The sequence below is a fragment of the Poecilia mexicana genome, unplaced genomic scaffold (genome assembly GCF_051168715.1).
Source record: "Poecilia mexicana isolate PSO_F unplaced genomic scaffold, ASM5116871v1 scaffold_14, whole genome shotgun sequence".
Taxonomy (NCBI): domain Eukaryota; kingdom Metazoa; phylum Chordata; class Actinopteri; order Cyprinodontiformes; family Poeciliidae; genus Poecilia; species Poecilia mexicana.
Window position 1 is genome coordinate 25,180,044 of NW_028263383.1, and position 9,833 is coordinate 25,189,876.

General features: G+C 46.3%; 1 protein-coding gene across 1 annotated transcript; it reads right to left on the bottom strand.

The window, feature by feature from the left end:
• Window positions 1-628: 628 nt before the first annotated feature.
• On the bottom strand, window positions 629-8,099 carry LOC106910824 (neuronal acetylcholine receptor subunit alpha-10-like). The gene is made up of 6 exons (XM_014977506.2): window positions 7,825-8,099; window positions 5,110-5,255; window positions 4,888-5,042; window positions 4,418-4,664; window positions 4,062-4,347; window positions 629-1,915 (listed from the first exon to the last, which is right to left on the bottom strand). Exons 1-6 carry the CDS (start codon window positions 7,997-7,999, stop codon window positions 1,260-1,262), a joined length of 1,665 nt encoding a protein of 554 aa, XP_014832992.2. The 5' UTR covers window positions 8,000-8,099; the 3' UTR covers window positions 629-1,259.
• Window positions 8,100-9,833: the final 1,734 nt, after the last annotated feature.

Below are 9,833 nucleotides of genomic sequence, written 5' to 3' on the forward strand. Positions count from 1 at the left end.
CAACATACTTACCTCTTGTCTAACTTCATCTATGGGGAATTTCAAGTTTAAATTAACTGTTTAAGCCATCAAATCTATATAAAGTAATGTTTATTCGACTGTAGTATGATTTGTATTTTTCTGTTTTGTCTCGTTTCAGTTTCACCCTTTTTCTCATTAAATCCTCTTCAAATACAACACTGGCCTGTTCCTTGAAGGAAGTGACGAGAGACACAGTTTAGCTCACATTGGGTGGATCAGTGCATTTATCTTCAGGACTGTCCTGCATTTGAAACCTTGTGGGATTAAAATCCATTCTGGAAAATTGCCGATTTGGTCAATGCACACAGAGCGCCGGCGATGATGAGGCCCACGGGAAGCATGTGGTGGGGTGTGCAGGTGGGTTGTAGGTGGGGGCTGTGGAGAGGAAGGACTTGCCGATTTGGGCCAGGAACCCATTATATCTGCTTGCAGTTCTAGTTTAGCTTTGTCTTCTATTTATTTTATGCTTTCAGGGGGTGACTCATATGTCATCCCCCAGAGGGCGCTGCAGTCCTCCAGTTCTGGATCTCGGTTCTGAACCGAACACGTCTGGTCCAGAGTTCATTGGGTCACAGATTAAAATCAGAGGCAGGGAATAATTATAAATATCATTTATTGTAAATCAATACAATCACAGATTCAGCTGATTGATTATACTTACTGAACAGTGAGCGACTCATGCAGTGTTGGTTTATAAAGTGGATAAAATGTAAAAGAATCAGAACCGACCCCGGTCCAAAATAAAGCTCCCAGGTTTTAGGACTTTAGATGATTTTATGTCCTTAATAAAGCACTAAATGGTCAGATTAACGGATAATCTGTTGCCATTTAATGTTTCAAGAATCAGAATGAAAAGCCTCTGAAGCTAAACATCATCAACAAACATGAGGAAGTTCTGGAAGTTCTCAGGTCCATGAATGACTCGGCAGATTACCCAGTTAGAACCAACCGAGCCATTTGGACCTGCAGGGAACCGGATCCAGGTTCTCCTGGCTCAAATATCTACACATTATTGCTTCAAATATTTTAATCTGACTGTATTCTTCACTTCCAGAAAACCAGACTTCATCTGAAGGTTCTGGGATAAGATTCTGCTTGGTTCTGTTTGGGTTCAAAGGTCACTAAGCAAAACATGGTGAAAAACTTCAAACTTGATGAGCTGTAAAGGTGAGAAACCTCAGCAGAGTGGAGGTGGCGCTGCTCAAGGCGGATCCGTCCTGATGTTCTGGTCGGATCCATCAGACGGCCTTGCCCAGGATCAGGATGCTCATGAAGAAGAACATGATGAAGAAGAGCCACATGAAGAAGCGGTCCATGACCTTGGCAACCTTCCTCCACTCGGCGACGCGGCGCTGGGCGGTGCGCTGGTCCTGGTACGACCCGGCGATGGACTCCACGCTCTGCAGCAGCCGCTGGTGCTGGCACACACACCTGGTTCTGACCCGGATCTCCCTCTGGGTCGCCCCGCCGGCTGGTTGCTCTGCCTCTCTCTCCTCGGAGTGGTCGATGGTGACCAGCAGATCCTCCTTCCACACCGCTTCCTGCCCTCCTGCCTGCTGACTCCCCTCTTCCTGCCCCCCGGGACCCTCCTCTTCCTCACCCCGCCCCCCCCAGGCCCGCCCGTTGACGTCCCAGCTGGCTCCTCTTCCTCTGTCGTCAGACCGGCTGTGGGACTCCTGCCGGGACAGTGGCTGCTTCCTGGACGGCGCCCCCCCCAGGCAGCTGGCCCCCACCTCGCTGACGAAGCAGATCCGGGCCAGGAAGTTGAGGACGAGGAGCTCCGCCCACTTTGGGACAGGCCGGGCCTCGGGGCCGCAGTGGTGGATATTCATGATGAAGATGGTGAGAGCGGTGGAGGCGGTGACCATCGTCATGGTAGCGATGTAGTACTTCCCTGGTGGGACACAGACAGGTTACCATCTGGACTCAGAACCAGGTCAGACTTAAAGGGCTGGTACCATGTCTTCCAGGCACATAGTACCATTTTATAGCTCAGCAACTGTTATAAAAATATCAAGTAAAACTTAAAAGAAATGCTACTTCCTTACTTAACACCCTGAAATTGGGCCTCTGTCTCTTTAAGAATTTCCTCCTCTCTCTGAAGCCCCGCCTCCAGGAAGTCATCCCAATATGGCTCCTCTATTAACAATTTAAGGTTTTTACCAGCGTTGCTCTAAGAAGTAGCTCCCAAATGAGCTCAGTAGTTCCACCAGCTGTTTACTAATTGCTGCTGGCTAGTCTGAAGGAGCTGCTAGGGGGAGGAGCTGTGCCTTGAAGGCGGGGCTAGGTCCACCCAGGCATTTTGCTCAGCTGAATGGTTGCCATGGAGATTAAAGGATTTCTCACACATGAAAGAATCAAACCAGCACTGCAGGGAAAACATTAGAACATGATGAAAGCTGACTTTCGTGATACTGCCCCTTTAAACAGAACCAACCCTGACCAAAGCTAACTGACAAACAGATTATTTTTCCTATTTCATCCATATGGCCGTCACCATGGCAACGAGGTCAAAAAGACATGCATTTATTAAAGCTGAATATTTATTAAGTTTGAACCGGTTCCTGACTTCAGCCTGCTCCTTTTCTTTTCCCTCCTCTGTGTGTGTGTGTGACAAGGTGTGTGTGACTCGATGTGTGTGTGAGACTCGGTGCGTGTGTGTGTGACTCGGTGTGTGTGTGAAGATTTAAAGCTGCTGCTGCTGGAGCTGCCCGGTGCTGAATGGATCGGCGGATCCTGAGCGGTGATTGGTAGATTTGCTGACAGGAAGCATCGACCCGCCGGCTTCCTGCTGATTGCTCTGCCACAGTCATTACGGCTGATCTGCTGACTCAGCAGGATTTAAACTTTTCCTGGTTCTGCTCTGATGGAGCGACCTGATGTGGATCCCAGCCAGGAATCTAAATCCTTTAATTAGGAGCAACGCCTTCGCCCCCCAGCAGAGTAGTGCTGGAGGCTTTATCCATTTATCTGGAAGCCGTGTCCTCCTTGGAGTCAGACTGAAACGCTGCTGCTGCTCATTAAAACTTCCCTCAGAGAAATTACAGGATTCAGTGAGAAAATAACTTTATGCCTCCAGGCAGGTTTATCAGATAAAACTGCAGCATCTCTGTTCTGTACAATTGATTCTGACCTATAATAATGTGGTAGTTAGTGGTAATAATGTGATTACTAATGTGATTAAACTCAGCTGTTTTATTGTTACAAGCTGACATTAACTCTCTGCCTGGATGCAGCATCAGCTTCATCTGCCTGCAGCTTTAACAACAAGGGAAATTAAAAAATTGTTTTTTTATCTAATAAAGAATCATAGAAATGTACATAATCTCACTGCATCACATTCATTTTCATATTTATTTCTCCTGCAGATATAAAAACCAGAGAGAAATATTAACATTTCTACCTGAGATAATTTCTGAATAAAACACCGCAACATACTTCCTTTTGTTGTATGGCAGGCAGTTTTAACATTAAAACAGTTTTATCTGTAATTACATTCTAGTTATCTAAGCAACGGCTGCTTAAGCCCGCAAAGAATTTACTGTTTATTCTTTCCAAAAAACACAAACAATGAACTTAAATGGCTTAGAAGAGATAAAAGTGCTGCTGTCAAACAACTTAAAACAATATTTGACTTTTAATAACTTTAAAATGCTATGTAAATCTGGAGCATTTTGACAGAATAATTATCAGTGACGTTTCCTGACTAGTCAGAATGTTCATTCAACATATCTGAAATAGAAAAACCATCTAGATTAAATATATCTACTTCATTAGAAGACATAGCAAATTATGACGAGTCAGAATTCCAGATATCTCTAAGTTAGTTTTGCTGAGTCATCATTCATCTGCACTAATCTAATGTTATATATCTATGCTTAGGATATTGAATGATGGAGTCATTAATGTGCCTTTAATTGGAAGCAAAGGTAATCTATCTTAATTGTGTTTTATGTTGATGTTTGATAGCAGACATGTTGAATCCTGCAGTCAGAGACGTTTGTTCTCTGCTGAGGTTCAGGACAAAGGAAACTCCTCACCGATCAGTGGGACGCTCTCAGACGGCGGCATGCTCTCAGCCACCAGCAGCTGGAAAACGGTGAGGGCCAGCAGCACCGTCACGCCCAGCGACACCTTCTCGCCCGAGTCGGCTGGTAGGTAGAAGCCCAGCGGCGCCAGGAAGGAGATCATCATGCAGGGCAGCAGCAGGTTGAAGATGTAGAAGGAGGCGCGGCGCTTCAGGTGCAGCGTGAAGGTGATGTCCGGGTACGGGTCTGAGCAGCAGCCATACAGGATCACGTTCTTCTTGGCCGGCATGCGCAGAACCTGCGGGACAGGGTTCAGAGGTTGGTCACAGCAAGCCGGGCAGCAGGCGACCTGGCCGGTGACCTCTCACCTCCCACTCCACGTTGGGGACGAAGTCGGCCAGGTCGGCGCTGTCCAATGCGTTGAACAGGTCCATCTGGTTCCCGTTGTGGGTCCAGGAACCGAAGGTCAGGTGGCATTGCTGAACGTCAAAAGGGAAAAACGCCACGTCCACCGAACACGAGCTCTTAGTGATGGCCGGCTGGTCCCAGGTCACCTGGCCGTCGTTACGCAGCACCACGTTGGTCTCCATGGAGCTGGAGAACTCATCGTCCGCACTGCGGAGAGGTGAGGGTTAAACCTCAAGGAAATTTCAAGCCCCGCCCACATAATGTAACTCCTTCCACATGCAGAACTCATCATCCACACTAAAGACAAGGAAGGGTTAAACCTGGAGGAAACCAGGGCCTGAAGACCACAAGCACTATCCATCCTACAGTAGACCCACCCTCTATTCCTACCCCTGCAGTAGCCCCGCCCATCTACAGTAGCCCCATCCACCTGTTGTAGAGCACGATATCAGGCCTCCAGACATAGTTGCTAGGGATGCGTATGGCGTCCAGGCCGTCGTACTCGTCACTCCTCCAGCTCAGGAAGGCGTCCATCCACACCTGGCGGACCCACAGGTAGGTGGTCAGGATCTGGTTCCGCTCGTCCTGCAAAGAACGGAGCAGTGAGGTTGGGGAGCTGCCAAGCGTGTGCAGATGGCAGCGGCGTGGTTACCATGTCGATGATCTGGGACAGAGTGATCTGCAGCGTGACATTGATGACATGGTCAGTGTCGTCCACCGGCCGCAGAGCGTTGGTGTAGTTGGAGAAAAGGTTGTTGAGCAGCTTCTGGGCGAAGCGGCCATGGGCCGAGAAACACCCTGCAGACCGGATTACTCTGGATTATTCATGCTCAAAGGCTTGGTTTATAACTTTTTCTCATGTTTCTTTTATTTCTCTTTTCAAACGTTAAACTTGTTTCCAGGAGTTTCTGTCCTCTGATCTGATCGTGAATCTTTTCTAATCCGCAGCGCTTCCTGTTGCAGCTGATGCATTCCCACCTTAATTAACCTTATCATCACCTCAGCCTTAATCTGGAACAGCAGGATTACACTAATCCACTCATTAATCAGGAACAGGATCAGAATCTGATTCAACTCTTTTAGAAATTAAAGTTGTTTAGCATTCTTTTTATGAGTTCACATTTCTGTGTTATGTTTTTATTGGTTGGATGCCTGCAGCTGCAGACCAATCAGATGAGAGACCCCTGCAGGTGATCCATCAGAACCTGATCTCCAGTTCTTCCCGTCTCCCCGTCTGATCAGAGGAATTTCCTCATAAGGGTTGCGGGAAACTGCAGATCCATAAATCAGGAATAAAATCCATGAACAGCCAGTACCAGCAGCAGAACCAGCAGCAGAACCAGCAGCAGAACCAGCAGCAGAACCAGCAGCAGAACCAGGTGGGCCTGCTGAGGTTCTGTTGTGAGCCCAAAGCTGCTGGGTTCCAATGAAATGAGGTCCAGATGAATTATAACTAGAATATGGAATAAAACCCAGTGGCTGTTGGAACTGAACTGGGTTCTTGTTCGACCCGGTTCTGGTCCGATTCATGTTTCATTGAGTTGAGCAGCAGCTCGCTGAACTAAAAAGGAGCAGCTGCTGCGGCGCTGACCTTCAGATTCCTGAGGACAGGAGACACTGCTGCTCTGGACAAACATGGACATGCTTACTGGACCTGGTTCTGGCCCGGTTCTGGCCCACCATCTGCACCAGCTGGGGCTGTTTGTCAGAACCTGGCGGCCTTTAGCGCGTCTGGGAGATAATCTGAGACAGGACGCCTCCCATGTCTCTCTGGGCTAAATATTTACCTTGTTTAGGCTGATTCTCTCTGGCGGCCGTCTTGCCTCTGGGGTTATTTACCTCCAGATTAGATCAACTTCCTGCTCAACTTCCCTCTGTTTACCTCATTTCTAACCTTTATTACTCAGCGTGCACTTTAAATCTAAGGACCAAATCACAATCTGAATCAGATACAGATCAAAGTCACCATAAACATTTATTTGTGCTGCATTACATCATGAAATATTTGCTGCTGCCTCTTTAATAAACCCCAACGTCTGATTGGTTCAGCTGACTTTAGGGGAACCAATCAGGTGAGGCCTCACAAGATTAGTCCTCAAGTCACAACTTTCACCCAACAATTACCAATAACTTAAAGAAACATTTTATTTATCTACTCATTAAGGGGAACTGGATGAATCTGATGCGTCAGGAGGCGTGAAGAGGGCCGGGAGCAGCAGGCGCAGTGGGCGAGTCTGATCAGAGGCTCTGTCGGTCGCTTCTTTCTTCAGCTTCAGAGAAACAATCCTGGGTCCAATGAAATCACCAGAACCAACTTCCTGTTTCTGTCTGAACTGAGGAGGAAACTCTGGTTCTGCTGGATGGACAGACGGCGGGTCCAGGTCCGATTATCTGGTTCTGAAATGATCTAGACACCAAGCTAATGCTAACCTGGGCAGACCTCAGCCGTTAACATCCCATAATAATCCATCATCATCACTGGATAATAATAATAATAATAATAATAATAATAATAATAATAATAATAATAATTACAATTATTAATCATAATACTTAATAATAATATTAATATAATAAATACTGTTATTATTATATCATTAATAATAGTAATAAATAATAATAAAGCTCATTTGATGAACTGTGGGACTGGAGTGTTCTGGTCGTTTATGATTTTTCTTATGATTCGATCATCCAGTAAAACAATAGATGTCCATAAGCGGCTTCCCCCTCAGCATGATGCTGCCTCCACCGGATCACCAGCTGGGCTAAAATCCACCCACACTGGAGCAGAACCCACCAGAACCAGAAGAACTCGGCTCATTAAGCTCTGCTACTTGGAAGGTTCAGGTCCAGAGGACTAGTGGACCAGAACCGGGTCACAGAAAACCAAAGCAGCCAGATAGAACTGAATAAATGTAACCAGAGAGGATGTGGAGAACCTCCAGACAGGTTCTGGTTCTGGTTCTGCTGGGTCAACTCAGTGAGCCCAGATTGAAGGTTCTGGTTCTGATGAGAAAAAGTTCTGCTGAAGTTCTGCTCTGATGCTTCAGAAGCTGCTGGAATCTGGACCGGACCGGGAGGTTCTGCCTCACTCTGACTGTTTACAACCTCTACCTCAGGCTGTTCAGGTTGTTCCACTACGTCTCACTGCCCAGCAGAACCAGAACTAGAACCAGTCTGTAAAGGTCCTGACTTCTGTCCTTCAGGTGGGACGTGATGGACTCGTCCAGAACCTCCGCAGAACCGGCTCTGTTCTCAGAATAAAGCATCAGAACTTTGTGTCACAGTTTAGAAGCCAGTACCAGTAGAGGATCCGGTTCTGGTTCTGGTCCAACCCGAGCGCAGACCCACATTAAACTGTTCTTACCTGGAAGCAGCAGCAGCAGCAGGACGGCCGAGGTTCTGCAGCAGAGCTCCATCCTGGTTCTGATCCGATAGATGGAGTGGGTCCAGCTTGAGGAGGAGAGGGAGGGGAGGGGCTGAGGCAGAGGATGGTGATGAAGGTCTGAGCGTGTGCAGTAGAGCTCTGGTCTCTGATGCATGAGCAGTCGTTAGTGCTCCACCTGCTCTGCACAATGTTAGGACAAAACTCTGCAGTCCACTGTCCCTGGACTGATGGAGTTTTGCTGACCCAAAACTCCATCAGTCAGTTCCTCTTTGATCCAGTTAAAGGAACCAGAAGATAGACTGCAGTTCATCTGTTTCATGATTGAATCAGATGAACCGATTCAATATGGTGAAGATTTTTGTCTGAGCATTCTCAGTTCAGATCAGTTCAGTTCATCAGTTCAGTTAATTTATCTATTCATTCCAGTTGATCCTGGTTATCAGTGCAGAAAGCTAAATTCATTGTTCAGATGAGATTAAAAGTTTCTAAGGAAACCCAGCAACATGCTCATCATGCAGCTCTGGAGGCGGGACTTCTTGTAGAACCTACCTGTCACAGTCAAAGTCTGCAGAGGTTTGTCAAAATGTGGTGAAGCAGGAAGACAAGCTGACTTTTTCTCCTACTGCTCTCCAGTCTGCATTATCTGCTGTTATTCCAGCTCTTAACTTTTTGTTTCCTCAGTTATTTCTACACCTGCTCTGTGTTCCGATTGGCTGATTCCCTCCTGGAGGCGGGGCATCAGCAGTCATGATGCTGCCATCACCTAATCGTTTTCTGTCTCCTGCTGTTAACTTTTTATAGAAAGTTCTCCTGGTTCAGTTCTTCTGCTCTGTCAAACCTCCAGTCGGGTCAGACGGTCTCTGGTACCGACCCGGTTGTGGTTCTGCTGGAGGTTTTTTCTTGTTAAAGTGAAGTTTTTTCCTCTGTACTGTCGCCCCCTGCTGGTCAGGATCAGCTCTGCTGGGTTTCCACAGAAACTGAACTGATTTAATATTCCTCCATTAAAATGTTAAAATAGAAAAACAAAAGAAAAATATTTTCATGAGAGCAGGAGATCAAAGATTCCTGCTGTGAACAGAACCAGAACCAGAACCAGCTGAAGGTTCTGGAGTTTCTGATCCAGTTTCCCAGCTGCTAAGGTACGGAGTATGTGACGTCAGCTGAGTGTCCAGCAGGGGGCGCCAGAGACTTTTACATCAGCAAGATCAGGTTCAGCTGCTGGGTTAGGGTTACCAGGCTGCAAGTCAAAGGTCACAGGTTGCTTTTGGGTGTTTCTAATATTTATATATTGATTTATTAATATTGATTTATTTGCTATGCCTTCTAGAGTTGTTATTTTTAAATCTAGTTTGCTGTCTTGCACGATGATGATAAATGAATACTGCTTCTGATCTGATGAGCAGCAGCACCAGAACCGGAACACAACCAGAACAACAGCAGAACCAGAACATAATCAGCATTCTTCATCGGGTTGTTTAGCCTCTTCAGGTCCTTGATTCTGGTTTTGGTTCTGTTCCGGACGGTTCTGGTTCTGGTCTGGAGAACCTCAGGAGGTAATGGTGTAAAGAAGTACTCTAAGTCAGAAGTGTCAGAGGACCACTGTAATACAGACTGCTACAGGAGGCCGTTCCTGCCCCTCACTGAATGATTTGCGTTATAACATCTATAACATTTAATTTTCCTTTGGGATCAATAAAGTATTTCTGAATTGACCAAATAGGATTAATGATTTCTAAGTATTCATGTTTCAGTTAAATGTTTATATGATATAAAGTTTTACTTTGATTTAATGCTTAAGAAATAAGTAGATTTGAATGTAATTGCTTGATAAATTATATGGGACGTTATGTGTTCTTTCACTTCTGAACATTATGTAATGCCACGCCCCTTCTCTCTCATTGGCTGAGCGGACCGTCACTTCAAACTGATCCAACCAATGGTAGTGTCCGGCTCAAGATGCAAACTAATACAAACTAACCGCCGCCATG